A 16,823-nucleotide genomic window follows, 5' to 3' on the forward strand; every position below is an offset into this window, starting at 1 on the left:
ACTTTGGGTCTCCGGTGAGACCCAAAGTGAAAGCCAAGGCAGGCAGAAACACAACACGGTTGTGTTTACATGCCGCGTAGTATTTCTGCATACAGCTGATTTCCCATTTGGGGCTCTCGGGCTCCCCACGGGGGGCCCGAGAGCCCCAAATGGGAAAGCAGATTCAGGCAGAAACAACGCGGTTGTTTTCTGCAATGCCGCGTTGTTTCTGCCTGAATCTGCTTTCCCATTTGGGGCTCTCGGGCTCCGCGCGGGGAGCCCGAGAGCCCCAAATGGGAAAGCAGATTGAGGCAGAAACAACGCGGTTGTGTGTGTTGGAAAACGCGAGCCGGAGGAGCCTGAGAAACTTGGAAAGAAAAACCGCAGCATTTTCCAACACAATAACGTTGTACTTTCAAAAGCGACCACAAACATAAATACAACGTTGTTAAAGCTGCGGTTTTATTTCTAAGTTTTCCGGGCTCCTCCAGCCAGGGAAAACTTAGAAAAAAAAACGCAGCTAGTGCTTATTTTTTTTTTTTTTTTTTTTTTTAATAAATAGCACTTACCGAGATTCAGCTGCAGCTTTCCTGCTCTGGTCTCCGGTCCCCGTCCTCCGCGTACAGCACTAATGAAGGGAAAGCCACCCAGCGGTAGCTTTTGTTTACTACAGCTGGCTGGCTTTTCCTTCATTAGTGCCGCAAAAGCAAAAGTCAGCACAGGAGGGCATCCATTTCACAAAATAGATGCGCCCATGTGCTTGCTTTTGCGAATTTTGAGCTTGAATAGCACAAAATTTTACATAGGAAGTTTTAAAAAGAGAATGCTAGTATTTTTATTTTATGTTGCCTATCTATTTTTTAAATAACATTTTTTACTAGACCATGCCTTTAAGCCTTGCGAGAGTGAAAGCTTCTTTTCAGACTCACAGCGATTCTCAGGGTAATGAGGCTGCTGCGGCTCACTATTGGATGAGAAGGCCCTAAGATCTGGTTCAATGCCCAGCTCCGTCTCACTAGGAGTGCATGGTGTTTCAGCCACCTTTCCTACTTGAGTGATTTTGTTGTCAATAGATTTAAAGAAATTAGATAATTGGGTCTGAGAAGACGAGTGCACTTTCTCGTTAATAAAGGAGTTCGTCTGCTGGGTCGGCAATTTTTTAGAGTTGTTTTTGGAGAGCATTTCTCCAGGGCCCAAACCACTTTTAAGGGTTTTCAATTCATCTGAACCCATCAATGATCCAGCTTCGTTACCCTTAACAATTTTTTTTTTTAGTTTTTTCGTTTAAATTGCCTTGTACAACGGGTTCGATGTGAGAAGCTTTGGTCGCTTTTTTCGGTCCTCTTTCCTTTTCAGAGCTCGGAAGAAAAGTTTTTTTTCCTTCCTTGAGATGAAGGTGTGCTCTGCTTTAGGCAGGGGACTAGCAGCAGTAGGTGCAATGCAATCAAGAGAAGAGTCAGTTTGGGCATTTACATCTAACAATGTGGTTAGTGCTGAGGGACTGTCGGGATGGAATGCCTGACCCCCCTCTGTGCTGCCAATAGGATCCCCTGACTTCTCTTCTCCAGGTCCAGATTGTAGAAAAAATAGGACCTGTTCCAGCTTCTCAGCATGTGAAGCAACTTCCAAACATAGTTGGGCATGCGTGAGAATTTTGCAAGAGGTGTCGGGCCTTGTGGCAAGCACAGTTTGAGCAAATGATTGGGGAAATGAGTAAGTAGCACATGGAACATTCATGACATGAGATCCATTCAGAGGGGCAACTAGCTCATCTGTTTGCGTAGTCACGGAGATCTTACAGGGCACATCCATTTTCAACGGCTGATGCGCCTCTGGTTCCCATCTAAGACTGTCAGAAAATATGAAGCCCTCCAGTGTGTTGATTTTTATAAGGATTTCTGTCAAAACAGACTTGCAGTCTCTTAACTCATAATGCGTGTATTCATGGCCACGATCTAATAGATTAAACATTTGCGTTAGTACAGGTTAGGATGCTTCAAGGGATTGCATATCCTCTGTGGCTTCTAGAATGTCAAATCCCAAAGGATGATTCGATAGTTTTTTAGCGGGCGAGTACAAGGGATCTAGGCCAGGCTTTGTAGAGCCGCCTGGAGCTGGGATTGGCGAGGAAGGACACAAACTAGAAGCAGGAAAGATGAATGGCATGGTTATGTGCGAAGGAGGTGCTGGATAAATGTTTAGGTCCTCCATGTTTACCACGTCTTTACAATGAATGTGCACATCAGCTCTTTTGCAACTAGGATAAGTGACTGGAGTGGAGGGACCAACAGATAGCCGCACCCGTTTTTCAAGAGCAGCGAGTACGACCGGGGCTAGTATAGAATTATCCGAGGGTGAGGAGGGAATCTCATCAATTGAACGGTCAGGGGCAGGAGGTACAACGTCCATACGCATGCTAAGAAAACTTTTACGGGATGTCTTTGGAGAAAGCTTACTTTGATGGAGATCAGAAACAATAGAAGCAGACTCATTTGTTGCCACTGCTAGTGCTTGTGCACGCGCATAAGAGAATGCTACCTCAGGCCTTAACAGGTCCTGGACAGTAACAGGACCCCAAGATGACGCATAACCGGCGCCTTCACGAGACACAAGCTCATTGCTCCTTCCGGAGCACTTTGGCATCGACATGCGTTTGTTTTACTGGATTTTTTTCGTATTCACAGGTTTGGGAGGAGATGTTTTCAGAGTGCGACCACTACGCAAACATGAAACCATTTAAGCCTATTGTGCTGAATGCTAGCAGAATAGCCTCCAACCCCAACAGAATACACAACTTTCACCCTTGTAAATTTTCAAGGATAAAACACAACCTGACAAGGGACAGTGCTCCTGTGCTCACCGCCTCACCGCCTAACAGCCCAACAGCCACTTGGAGCCCACTTCGATGCGCGTGCGCGTGGATTAAGTAGGAAGTTGGAGTTGGCTGGGGGCAGTGCGAGGAGGGAGGGGGCGGAACCAGTCAGGGAGTGACTGCAAAAGAAGAACAGAAAAGGCTACAGTTACCCTTCAGAACATAAGGGTATGCACAAGCACATGCAACCCATACAAGAAGATCTTTTCAGGAAATGAAATTGAGAGTCCAATTATTTGGTGATATGTCCAATACGGCGTTTCGCCGACAAGATGCTTCCTCTTGCGCACGGCGCTTGGAGAAGAAGCAATTTGCTGCTTGAAAACAGTCCATTGCAAGCCAGCAAGTCCGGGCAGCCCAACAGCCACTTGGAGCCCACTTCAATGCTTTCTCTAATAAGGGTGTGCACCACTTACCCCAATTATTTGTTCAGAAGATTAGGAGAGCCCCAACAGCCATCAAACCAGTGATCATCCAATGATCAGAAATACCAAAGAGTCCAAGGACAAAACCTGGCAGTTCCTGCAAACTCATATGGAGGAGGCCCAGATCAGACGAGCTAGAACATACAATAGAGAAGCCCCGTTGTATACTTTCCAAGTGGGGGACCAAGTGATGATCATGTTGCTCACCAGCCAAAACAAGCTGCAGGCCTGGTGGCATAGGCCACATACCACTTTTTTGAAAAAGTGTCCCCACTAACCGATAAAGTACAGCAAGCCGACAGATGGAAGCTGTTACAACTATCCCATATAAACATACTCAAGGCCTGGAAAGAAAATAGTTATCCACAATTGCTGGATGAAAATAAAACATGGGAAATCCCCTTAGCACTGGAGGTACATGGAGTATTCGTTCCATATTAATTGGGCATCACAGAACATCAAGGTCTTGCCCATCTTTTCAAAGATATGCTGTTGTATTCCATTAAGTGAGGGTGAGTACAGGCGATAGTCCACAAAATACACACCTCACCGGAAAGTAATTCCGGTAAAACCATACCAATTACCGAAGGCCTGAAAGCATATCATCTGCAATGAATTAAAGAAGATGCTGGAATTAGGGGTTATATCAATGGGCAGTATACAGTCTGAGGTACTATCTCACCAGTCAGAGGTTTAAATTGGTGACATATCATGCTCCGCTAATCTGGATGACCAGGAATAAAAATACCAACCCCTGCATCCTGAGGTGGTTCCTGGCTTTACAGCCATTTTCATTTAATGTTGAGCACCAGGCAGGAATGAAACAAGGTAGCGCAGATTTTCTGTCACGTTAACTCCAGGCAGTTAGCCAAGAGAAGGAGGAAGACATGGACTTAGGGGAAAGGGAGGAGGTGTGACAAGGCCAGTGACGTGCAGATGCCATTTTGAGCTTAGAAGTGTTGATAGAGTTTAGACAAGGAAGAGGCCAGGTGTACTTGACATCCTCAGCCAGAGGCCCTGCTAGAAATTATTTTGTCCCAGGTAAAACGACAAGCCTATTCTAGGCACCTTACTGGTAATCAAAGCAGTAGACCATTTATGGATACACTTTTTTTAAAACAATTTTTATTTGTTTTTGAACATAAACAAAACACTTTACATGTTATTACCAAACACCACCAAACATTTAATAACATAACAAATCCCTTTCCCTCCCCCCAACATCCCCTCGATCTAGGCCTACACTGCACCCATGTTCGCGCTCCATCTTTCACCTTTATTTTATACATCTATAGTAGCTTCCTGCACGGTGATCTCTACCTCGATTTGTGTCTCACTCCCGGAGGTCGTCAAGGTTGTTATGAGCAATCTCCACGACTCGATCCCTCTCCCACCCTGCTCCCCTTCTCTGTCGGACGCTTCTTGCCATACAGTGGTCTCTGCGTTAGCCCATTTCAGCAAATCGCTCCACCACACTTGTGCCACCAGTGTTACTGGAGCTTTTCAACCCATCACTATTCTACATTTTGTCACGATATACGCTAAGTCTTTAAGTTTATTTACATGCAGGGCCTGTTTAGATCTTGGGAACCCCCCCTAACAAACACGCTTTGGGAGTCTCTACATCTAGAGTAATCTCTACTTTCGCCAACAATACCATTTGTGCATACACTTATTGTTTTTTCATTTCATTTTTATTTGTAACTTTGAAACCAGTGATAAATGAGCCCATTCAAACAGATTTGGAGGTAACGTATTACAATGTTTCACTTTATTTATTACTACTTGTTTAAAGACTTTCCTTGTAAATTAGTATCTAAAAAATACCCACTCAGTTTGCAGATCCCAAAACCAAGTAGCCACGTATGCCCTTGAAAAACTACAATAAGAGTCAGATCTGCCACTATTGATAATAAGCACTAAATGGTGCTTTGTTCTTCTTCCCTTGTAGCGCTACTCCGAATTACACATGAAGTGTGGTCTGCTCTCCCAAAGAAGGCACTCCTAATGTGCATGTAGTCCAAGCCTTGAGTTTTATGAACGAAAACTAAATAAAACTATGAATAATTTTTAAGAACTAAAGAAAAACGCATTTGTGAGAGACTTTGTGTACTGAATGGAATGGACTGATTTGTTACACACGTTATACATTGTTATAGGACCCCACTATTTAGTGGATTTGAGTAGGAGCATTTAACATTTAGACCACTGAATCCAAAACCTTGAATTGTCCATCCCTCTGAGGGTCACCCTCCCTCATGTAATCCTCCCTCACATAGCCACCCCCAGGGTCAGGATCAGGTAGTGACTGCTGTCCCCTGGCCACAAGAGGAGAGGCTACCTCTAGGAAAGGAGTGATTACATCATCAGATTCATCACAGCTTGTAGAGTTGGATAGAGCAGGATAGATACAGTGCTGCCTTAGTGTGGATAGATTTGTGAACCAGGAGAAGACTTTTAAATCTGGCCTTGTTTTGCATCATCACCCATCTAGCTTGGTGACAATACTAGGAAGCAGGTGTGAAGTGAGGAAGGTCAAAGAGAGTCCTATTAGCGAAGTTAATGATCTTGTTGAGAGGACAGAAAGCATAGTTGGGGAGACCAAAGAGGATGCTGGCATAGTAATCCAGAGTGGTTAAGAGATGCTTGGTGGTGTTGAAAGGAAGGTGCTGCCTGATTTTCCTAATATTTAGGAGATTGAGGCAAGCTGATAATCCAGTTTTGGAGATGAAAGTAGAGAAAGTGTGAGATGGGTCATAGATGATACTGAGGCATCCAGCTGAAGAAGAGTAGGGAGGGTGTCAGGTGGGAACTGGATAGGTAGAAGAAGAGATGAGAAATAGGTTTTGACAGGGAAGAAGGGCACCTCTATTTTGGTAGAGTTTAACATCAGAGAGTGCAAAGCCATCCAATATTTAATGGCAGAGAGGCAGTTGGACATTTTGATAGAGAGATCAGAGGAGAGTTCATGAAAAGAGAAGATGATTTAGGGGACAGCTGTGAAGAGCTGGTATGAGAACCCAAAGGAGGAGATTAATGTCCCAAGAGCAGAGGCACAGAGTGTAAAGAGGAACAGATCCAGGACTGAGCCTTGTGGAACATCAACAGTCAGAGGAGTGAGTTGAGAGGTGTTGTTGCTCCAGGAGACAGAGTATTGGCGAGGTGCAAGGTCGGAGTCACACCAGGCAAGGTCTTGATCGCGAATCCCAAGAAGAAAGAGTATTAAGGAGATCAGAGTGATCAACAGTGTCAAAGGCAAGGAGATTTAGGATAGAGGATCGGTTGGAGTGCTTAGCAGAAGCAATGAAGTTGGACACATTCCTGAGAGCAGTTTCTGTGGAGTGACAGGAGTGGAAACCTGCTTGTAGGTGGTCTCGAAGGTTGTGGATGTCTAAGAAATTGGCAAGATGGTTGAACACAACCCTTTCAAGCACTTAGAATAGTTCCAAAGCAGAGACACAGAGTGAAAGTTAGCCGGTAGTTTCAGGTAAGCCTCTTGCTTTTTAGGAGAGGGGTGACCATGGCTGCTTTGAAGACAGAGGGAAAACAAGCAGAGTCGAAGGAAAGGTTGAAGAGTTCAGTGAGTTGAGAGGCCACTAAAGGGGCAGTAGGCTTGACTAGCTGAGGAGCAAGAGGGTCTGATGGGGCACAAGAGGGGTTAGCCTTCATCAGTAGAAATAGAACTTTGTCAGTATTAGTGTGACTAAAGTGGCAGATGGAGGCAGAGGATGATGGTATAATAGGCAGAGTGTACAATGTAAGAGTAGCGAGTGTGATGAAGTTCATGGGAGAGTCTCTAATTTTGCAAATGTTTGCAGCAATGTATTGAGCTACGTGATTAGCTGTCAGAGTGGAGTTGATATCCATAAACTTAGGATGAGTGAGTTTAGGTTGCCCTTTAGCCGGCGATGATGGTTGGAGTGAGAGTCAATGAGGATTAAGTAGAATTTCCTTTTCGCTCTATCAAGAGTAGACTTGAGAGAGTTCAAGAAAGAGGGGTAGAGTGCTCATGTGAGTGGGTATGCCTCAAATTAAGCAGCAGCCGACGCATGTCTGTGCGGAGAGAGTGTATGAATTAGGCAACCCATTGTTGAGGATACTGAGAGTTACCGGTGAAAGTAAGCAGCAGGAAGTGAGAGAAGAATGAGTCATATTGTAGGGATTGGATGCGGGAGAAGGCAGTGATGGTGGAGGAGGCATTGGGTGTGAATGAGAAGAGTGAGAACAGTAGGTCAAAGAGAAAGGGGAATGGCAGAAGATTTACATTTTCTTTTAGTAATAGGTGAATCAAGTGGTGAGGAAAGGTGAGAAGGTGGAAAGGATATGGTGGGGGAAACAATTGAGTGATCAGATATGAATGGTGGGTCAGTAATATTAATGGCTGAGAGAGAGGTGGAGATGAAGAGGAGATCCAAAGAGTTACCCCCTGTGTGGGTAGGTAGGTTATGGATAGAGTGGAGATTGTGGTCACCAAGAAGAGACTGAAGTTCAGATTTCTGAGAAGTGGTTGGAGAGGGAAGGTTAAAGTCACCTAAGAGAATGAGGTGATGTTTAGTGGAAAGAGAATCAAGAGGTTTCCCAAGAACATCAGAGAATGGTTCAGTGGGACCAGAAGGGTGATAGATGGAGCGGATGTGTACCGAGTGAGGCAGAGCAATAGTACAGATGGTGAATTCAAAAGAGGTAGGAGAGGACGTGTCACAGGTGATTTGTGAGGCATTGCGTGGGAAAGAGAGTAGGTGTCCTATGCCTGCACCTTTGCCTGTCAGTTGAGAAGCATGAATAACGGATAGTTTGGAGTCATGTGGGGCCACCAAAGTGACTGTGTCATGTGGAGAAATCTATGTTTCAGTGATAGCAAAAAGGTCTAGGGGAGTAGAGCTGGAATGAAAGTAGTCAGTAATAAAGGATGTTTTGTTGCATATAAACTGAGCATTCCGGAGTGCAATGAGTAGTTGATGAGGTAAGGAAGAGTAGAGAAGTTGAGTCTCAGAGGAAGTGAGGCGAGGTGGATTGGTGTTAGAGGAGGTATGGTTAGCTCGTTGGCTTTGTTTGTTGGAAGGAGGGGGAAGAGAGATGGAGTAGTAGGAAATTCAGAAGGGATGACACAATCTTGTCACCTGATTGCCTAGTCCATCAGTTGGTTGGTGTCTATGATATTGTCCCTGGTGTTGCTGGGATGTGGTGATTTCTTCCTGATTGGTTTTCCCAGAGGAGCCTCTTGTGTCCTTTGGCTGGAGATGGGGTGGATCCAAGATGGCCAAAGGAAGTGATGTCACCGATCCAAGATGGCCACAGAAAGTGATTCCACCAATCCAAGATGGCCGCTGGCACTGAAGTTCGAGACAGAAAGTGAAGACAAAAACCAGAAGGGATGACGGACACTCTTGTCACGTGATCACCTAGTCCACCAGTGGTTGGTTACTCTGATGTCCATGGTGTTGCTGGGATGAGGCAATTTCTTCAGATTGGTGTTCCCAGTGGAGCCTCTTGTGGCCTTTAGCTGGAGATGCCTGTTCTCCCCTCCTGGTTTAGTTCTTATGCCCACTTTGTTCAGGTCAGGTAGGATAGTCATGGTTGCTTCCTGTACCAGTGAGCTGTATTGCAAGTCTAGGGGGAACTGAGAACAGTATGGACAGATGTCACACTTGCACAGAAGGAAAGATAATTTGTTAAATTCACGAAGGCAATCTGGTTTTTAGGCACCTCTCCCCAAGCAGGCATGTATTGACTAACAGTTGATGAAAGCCTACAAGTGTGGTTATACCTGATGGTTTTGGCATGTGTTACTGCTTTTTTAGCAAGAGACTGGAAGGCTGGCAATGAGATTCTCACCCATTGACTTGGTGGAAGACAGCTGGCCAGACATGAAACACCCACAGCAGGCAGATGGCGCTAGGCCCACAAACAAATGTAGTAGAAAGGACAGGCTGACTCTAGTAGTGCTGTGTTGGATCTCAATATGACTGTCCAATTACCAGTGTAGCCCATTTTCAGCATCTTTGCTCTGTAATTCAACTCAATGGTGAGGAGAAAAGCACTGTTCCTTTTCAAAGATATAGATAAACTGGTCAAATGTACCATGGAACAGGAGGCTTGTGGCCTGGCTGTAATTTGGTTAAACCAGCTACACCACAAATGAAAAAGAAAGGCATAGAGAAAGTGCAAAGTATTGGCGAATAGAAAATGGTTGTAAAGGTTCAAATTAAGGGACAAAATAAACAAAATCTAAAATATGCTTGAAAATCTTTTAAAGTTCTGCCTGAAAATGCTCAAATATGAACTTCCTTATGAACTGCAAAGACCACTTAATATACCTGTGCAGTCCTCTTTTCCGTACGTAGCTAAGAATATTTTTTCTCAATAAACCCAAATCAATTGAAGCCCTGCTAATCACTAGCCCTTTCTGTGAAGTTGAACTTTGTCTACTAAAATCAGCAATGTCACTGGTAATGTACACATTGCTGGTGTTAATTAATTTTGTAGTGTTCCACACGTCTGGCTCAAATGTTCATGGGTCACCTGTAGGTAACGGCGTATCCCTCCTTCCATTGTTATCACAACCTAGAGTTCAAACTTCTAATGTTTCCTCTCAATCTTACATATCCTTCATTCTCCACCAGCAATCATTCGCTTTCAATCATTTTATGATCAGGGTGGCTGAAATCTGCAGTCCTACGCTGCTCCATCGGGTCTTGCCCCACCTTTAGTTAATAAGACACTGGGGCAGCAGCAACTGTCTGAAATGGATCCCCGACTAAAAGCAACCCATAGCTTTGAATTAAAAACGACACTCTGCTTTTGGTGACACTGAGCACATTGCCCCTCAATCAAAGACATTGCCTTCCCCCTGTTCTATTTATTGCCCCAAACCCACTCATATCCTAGTCAGTTAGCTCTTGTTAGTTCAGGACACAATTGAGCAATAATCACCCCTTACACGGGCTGGAACGGGTGGTAACGGCCCAGGCCTCAGTTAATAACGAGGGTCTCTGGTGCCTTTATCATCTGTTCCAGCCTGTGTAATGTGTTATTATTGCTATTAGCACCCTGTGTTGCCAATGTGGTAGCCCAGAGTGCTGATAGATATGTCTTTTGTATGAATTAACTGGATGCCTCGCAACATCCCATAAATTCATACAAACATCTTGTTAGGGAGAATTCTCTGTTTAGGCTGAATTTCCTAACCTAGTGAGTCCCCCAGCAGCTTTGCTGGATTTCTGGAGTTTGTTTTTTTCATCCTGCCAAGAGTGAGACTCTTTTCCTCCCACTCTTGGACATGAATGTGGTTGATTTCTTTGAATGTCAATGTGTTGTATGGGCTATGGGGTCTTTTACTCCATAGGGCCTCATGTGTTTTGCTATGTGTGTTACACCGCACCCTCCATGCCGTAACACTGGAGTGTCCTAGAGGATCCCCACGGTGTCCAGTCATATTTTGGAATGTAATATTTTCGAAAGTCAAAATGTCGAAAATACTTATTCGAAAATAATAATGTCGAAATACAAAAAAATTCGAATTGATGTTAATATAAGGAAAGTGTTACAATATATCAATATGTTATTAAAGAGTAGAATTGGTATATAGTTATTTATAGCTATAGAAACTTTTTTTCAAAAATATCTTTTTTATCTACTATAAACATTTGAATAAAAGGTAGTGCAATAAATATTTTATTAAACAATTTTTTTTTAAATAATTAAAGATATATCCATGGGCGGTGGGGGGGGGGGAGGAGGGGGGGGTAGGGGTTTGGTATGGGGGGGTTGGGGGGGACCCCCCCATAAAAACGTTAGTATTTGTGACATTTTACATTGTTATTTTAGCATTGGTTTTTCGATTTTTTTTTTGACATTTTATTTTCGAATTAATTACTTTTTCTATTATATGTATGTGATTTCGAAATTTTTGAATTCGACATTATTTTTTCGGATTTTTTGTTGTTCGAGTTTTTTTTCGACATTTTGACTATAAACCGATCCCCACCATAGACTCCATACCCTGGGACTGACTACTGTCTCCCAGGGCATGTAAAGTCACCATTGGCTTTACTAGACCTAAATTTACTAACAGAACTTGTACAAACCACCCTATTGTGGACGTACTGGTAGGGGTAATTCGATTACCCCTGGGTCTGTTGTTCGAGGGGGCACTGTCCCGTCCCCCTCGTCGAATTTTGGCTGGTGGCAGTGGATACTACTTTTTATATTCAACCGCAAATATATTCCAATGGGATTATTCCCATTGTTCGAGGCTAATACTTTTTCACATTAGTCTCTAACATACCAGCCGGTTTATTTGTCTTAAGTAAATCCACTGGTTGGTATTTTCTGCCAGAACTCGTTTTTTAAAATGGCATATGTGTTCGCCTCTGTAACTCCGAACCAAACGTTGAGCCCTTTGTTTCCACTTTTGGCGGGCTTCTGTACAGAGGCCCTCCAGAGTGGTGCCATTCTGTCTGGGTACCACAGGGGGTGTGGGAGGGGGTTTAGGCACTCTGGACTGAGTTGCCTTGCCAACTGAAGTCCCACTCTGGTGTGATTGGCATGAGTGGTGAGCCGCCCCGCTCACCACTTAGCATGTTTGATTGACAGCTAGGCTGAATGAATGGGGGTTTTCTGCATAAAAGCAGGGCTTTTGGGACTGTAACTTCAGAAGTCGCCACAGGACCTAAGAATCCGACGAGGGTAAAGCTGAGCCGACCTGCAACGACGACACCTCCGGTGGAGCCCTGCTGAACCGACTTACCACTTCCCAACGACAGAGGAGATCTCCCTGCTGGAGAGTCTTCTTCCCCTGACTGGTGGGAACAACCAGTCCCTTGCTTTTTCTTCGCTTCCAGGACGTCTAGTGGTCGAATTGCCCGTGCTGAGCACCCCGGAACCGGATATCCACTAACCACTGTACCGCGACCAAAAGGTGGTGCCTTGTGACGGAGCATTCCGCGGCTGGTCTCTTCCCTGGTGGTGCAACGATCTTCAACTTTTCCTCGATGACGAGATCCTCTCATCTTCTGGCAAAGCCCCGACTTGCATCCACCACCAGGAACAACTGCCCCCACCGGAGCTGTCTCTTCACTTTCAAGGTACTGTGTCCGTCTGGCTTCCCTTGAAACGGTTAGCGTGAGGTGTCTTAAATCCTTACCTTTCCACTGGGTCGCCTCCAGACCTTCTTAACTTTTGTTCTAAAACTGGTCCAACCTCTCTGTGACATTTTGCTACAAAGACTTGAAGTGCATTTCCACTGTGATACTTTTGGGACATACCGCCTTGCCTCTCTCCGAGTGGGCCTGGCCTCTGAACTTTGTGATCTACAGTAGACCCTGCCTTGCTTGCCTTGCATTTGCTTCGTAAAAGTGTTGGTACTGAGTTGGTTTCATACTCTGCCTTTTTCTCTCCCTTTCTAACGAATACTAGAGTGCCATCTAGGTTAAAGCATTCACCTCTGTCTGCAAATAAGTGGTGCCGTTGAACCTAGACTTGTCGAAATATTGTTATGGGATTGTTATATACTTATAGTAACTGTGATTGAAGTTGTTTGCCATATTAGTGCCAGTGTGTTTTCCATAGATGTGTTTTTAAATAAATAATTATATATCTTTACACCCAAGCCCTGATCAGTGTCTGCTTGTTCTACCGTGTAAATTGCCCTATCCTGTATACTCCAAATATGGCCTAACTCGTCTTGAGAGAAGTCTGACTGCTCAGCCACAGCTACCAGGTAAATCTGGATGGTGCAGACTGCTACCAATTGGGTTTACTGCTAACTCCTGTAGACTTAACCTTTTTGCAGTGGTCCCAGAGGGAACTGCACAGGTTTCTGCCTAACACATCTGATGCAAGATGGCCGCCACGGAGCTGGAAGACGTGGCTCCAAGCTTATCCCCTCTTCCATTTCCATGGCGGCCAGCAGGAAGCTGGAGCAACAGCAGCGGCGGGAACATAGCTGCTGCTGCTGAAGGCCTCAGGGAAGTGGGGGTGGGGAGGGATGGGAAATTGAGGGGAAGGTAAAGGGGTGGGGGAAGATGGTGGGGCAGGTGAAGCAGCCATCAGGTTGCTCTGAATGCGAGCTTGGATTGTGGGATTCAGCCCACGATCCGAACAACCTGATTTGTTGCTCCCTCTGCCCCAGGTGCTAATAGAATTTCCTGGAGAATGCTGCCTTTCTTAACTGTACAACACTCTTTAACTGCAATTAATGCAGTGTGCCGTCACACCTTGGTTATGCAAACGGCCTGTACTGAGATGTCACCAAACCTTGTTAGTCAGAATAAAGCCAGTGCAGACCAAGGTGCTCACCTTCTGAGACACTAAATTCCTGCTGAGCAAGACACACTGTAAACCCATCAATTCCATGTTGCATTCTTTAAATTACTCCAGTAGAGGTGAATACATTTAGTCCCTATAAGCCCCTAAAGAGAATCAGGTCGACTCGTCTAGATGTCAGACAGGCCATGCATCCATAAGCTGTAAAAAGTTCTGTCTTGCTTAGTGAAGAGCAACTGTAAACTTCAGACTTCCCAGATGAAATCAAATGAATGACCTTTGACTATTCAGTAGATGCAATTAGACATGATTCCACTCCGGATTACTTCAGTTTCTGAGGCAATATCACATGCTCTTAAGCATTCTGAGGATGTAAGTGCAGAAACCTAAACAAAAAATATCCCCATGGTAGAAAGCTTCAGAAAAACGTACCTTAAGTGCATTCAGACAGAAGTAAAATGCTCCTGTTACCCCTAACCCCAAGGGTCTGACACATATGTAGAGGTGAGGCTCATTATATATACACCTGACCTCAGCTCATTAGTTGATGAGGGTGTCAGGTGTGAGTAGTCTAAACAGCAGGGAGCGTTCCACTGCAGAGTCTCCCTTTATTAGATGACAGGCACGCTCCTGAATGATATGCCCACACCGACAGTTCACTCCATTCTGCCTAGATGGAAATGTTCATATTTCCTACAAAATAAAGAAACATATTTGAGGAACATGAAATACTTTTAAGTAGTTGTAACGTGGGCACAAAGGGATACTTTGCAATCCCAACTGAATTTGAAGAATGTGTTTTTGTAAACAAACTAACGGGGTAACCCAATTTTGGCAGATACATGTATCAATCTTGACTTTAGGGAATTTGTTCCCTCATAAATGACATCTTACTGTTGCACATTCATGGTAAGTGATCCTCTGTATTATAGTTCCACATGTCAGTCAACGGTAGCAGCTGGACTTACATCGACTCTACCATCACTGTCAGTGTAACATTTATGGTATTTTGGAAGGATCGATGTAGCCCTAATTGAAAAGTAATAAATAATGAACATTTTACAATTTGTTTTCTGCAAAATCAATATCCACGGCTTACTGCTCGTCTAGTGATATTTTGGTTCTGCTTGATGTACATATTAATGCGTATTTGGTTCATTTGTTTCAGCTCATTTTCTATTATGGAGCCACAGACAGGTGGTGCCCGGTGCAGTATTATCACGACATAAGAAAAGATTTTCCAGAGGGGGACATTCGTCTCTGTGACCGTGGATTCCGGCATGCCTTCGTCCTGGACTCAAGCGAGGAAATGGCATCTCTCGTTATGAACTGGTTACAAGAGGATTTGTCTAGCTAATGAATCACTGAGCTTCCATTGCCTGTGCGCCTGTGGATGTCCCCATTTTAAAAGCGTGTGACCACATTCCGCTGAAATTAATAGTCATATTCTTCAGATACCACGGAAGTATACATCTGTTCTTCTCTGACGTTACACACATTGGATTTCCCACCAAGAATATTTTGGACTGCAAAATAAAAAACTGCATTTTATTGTGGGAGGCATATATCTACAAAACTGTGTATAAAATCCACTTCAAAATGACAAAATGACACTACATGGAGCTCATTTTAAGTGGTGGAGAGCCATTATGTGTTGACATACACCCTGCCATCAAATCCTTGTTATTTGCACGGCAGAGTGCAAAAGTGCAGGGCAAAAGGCGACATACACATGTGTATACCGCCTGTTGCCCTGCACTTTTGCAGTATGCCGTGCAAAGTGATAACACGCTGCCTGCCATGCGAGTATGTCAGGTATAATGTAGAATGGATCCCTACGGTGTCTGCCTGCTTTATGCTTGTGCATAGAGCAGACAGACCCCATACGGAACTCCAGCATTTGCGCAGGTCTGAAAATCTGTGCTGGTGCATTTGTATTTCGGAGAGGAGGGAAGGCAGTGGATACGCACCTCCTTTTTGCCAATGATTGAATGTGTGGCATGGCGGACGCCTTACTCAAGGCTTTTTTTACGCCTTTCAATCACGTTACACCACTATGGAACATGAGCTCCATTGTTAATAGGTATAAAGTAGAATTAAACTGAACCTTTAAGATCCACTGTAGTCCTCCTCCGATGTATTATGATCCACCGAGAATGCATATGTGACAGCGGCATCCTTTATGCATGAAATTTCGGAATAAATCAAACGAATGGTGTCCATAATATGGCAATGAACAATCTTGCAAGATTGCTTACCGTGCACTTTGTGTAAATGCATAGTGTGTTTTCTGATAATCCAGCGGCTCCCAGTCTGTTCTTGGTATTGGCATGAGAGGGGCGCAAAGTTAAGGTGGCTTTAGCTGAATGTCAGCGGATTTGTTGCGGTAAGTTCTCACCTTAACCTCCCTGCAGCTAAAGATTTTTCCTTGAATGTCAAAGGTTTTGTTATAATGTGTTGCTCACCTTCACATCCCTGCAACTTAAGTTTTTTCCTTGAATTTCAAGGGTTTCTGGTGGGGCAATATATAATTGACATTAATAATACTGATAATTGGGCTAATGAAAATGATGTAGCATGTGTAGAAAGTAAAATAAAAAGAAACTGTGCAACCACATTCCCCCGAAATAAACCTGTTCTTAAAAAACGTAGTTTGCATATTTACTTAACCTTTTAAAGTGTTTACATGTATATGTACTGTGAATGAATGTAAAGTTATTAAAGTGTTAAAGTAACTGTGTACACAGACTACACTCAATGTTTCCTAAAATAACTTTTAACGGTTTGATAGCCGCGGCTAAATGCTGTAACACCTGGGGGGGTTTACCCACAGCTTCCACAGGGGTTAACGGCAGCTATAATGAAATACATAAGGATATGTAGTTTTCTTTTTAACACACACTTTATTGAAAGGATCAATTAAAGGTCTTTGATCCATATATACAGTATGTGTTTTTATTGTCTATTTTTATAACTGAAAAGTTGGCCCTAAAAAGGACCTTTTTAGTAGATAAGGAAAAATGAGGTAGTAACTGGATAGGTAAAAACATTAGGTTTCATGCATATAACAAAATGTATTTATGTTTAGTACACTTAAAAATATACCTAGTGTTGGCAATTGCCCGAATGATCTGGAAGAGCCTTACCCAAAGCATCTAGGGCGCCACCTTCCACCTTGATCAAGCTGTGATAGGTTTTGCACATCACAATAAAGGTAGAAAGATTTGGTGCAGGCACGATGGACTGAGGTTGGGTTTTAGTTGGTGGAGAATAGTGAGTAA

At 43.9% G+C, this 16,823-nt stretch overlaps 1 protein-coding gene across 8 annotated transcripts in view; it reads left to right on the forward strand.

The window, feature by feature from the left end:
- The window catches only part of LDAH (lipid droplet associated hydrolase), a 1,186,576-nt gene extending 1,170,093 nt beyond the window's left edge, over positions 1-16,483 (forward strand). For all 8 annotated transcript variants that reach the window (XM_069605885.1, XM_069605890.1, XM_069605888.1 and 5 more), the window contains one exon: positions 14,711-16,483. In XM_069605885.1, the coding sequence (XP_069461986.1) occupies positions 14,711-14,899 (189 nt within the window). In that variant the 3' untranslated portion in view covers positions 14,900-16,483. The remainder of the gene's footprint in view (positions 1-14,710) is intronic.
- Positions 16,484-16,823: the final 340 nt, after the last annotated feature.

This window comes from Ambystoma mexicanum, chromosome 4p (assembly GCF_040938575.1).
Source record: "Ambystoma mexicanum isolate Mex_15411 chromosome 4p, UKY_AmexF1_1, whole genome shotgun sequence".
Taxonomy (NCBI): domain Eukaryota; kingdom Metazoa; phylum Chordata; class Amphibia; order Caudata; family Ambystomatidae; genus Ambystoma; species Ambystoma mexicanum.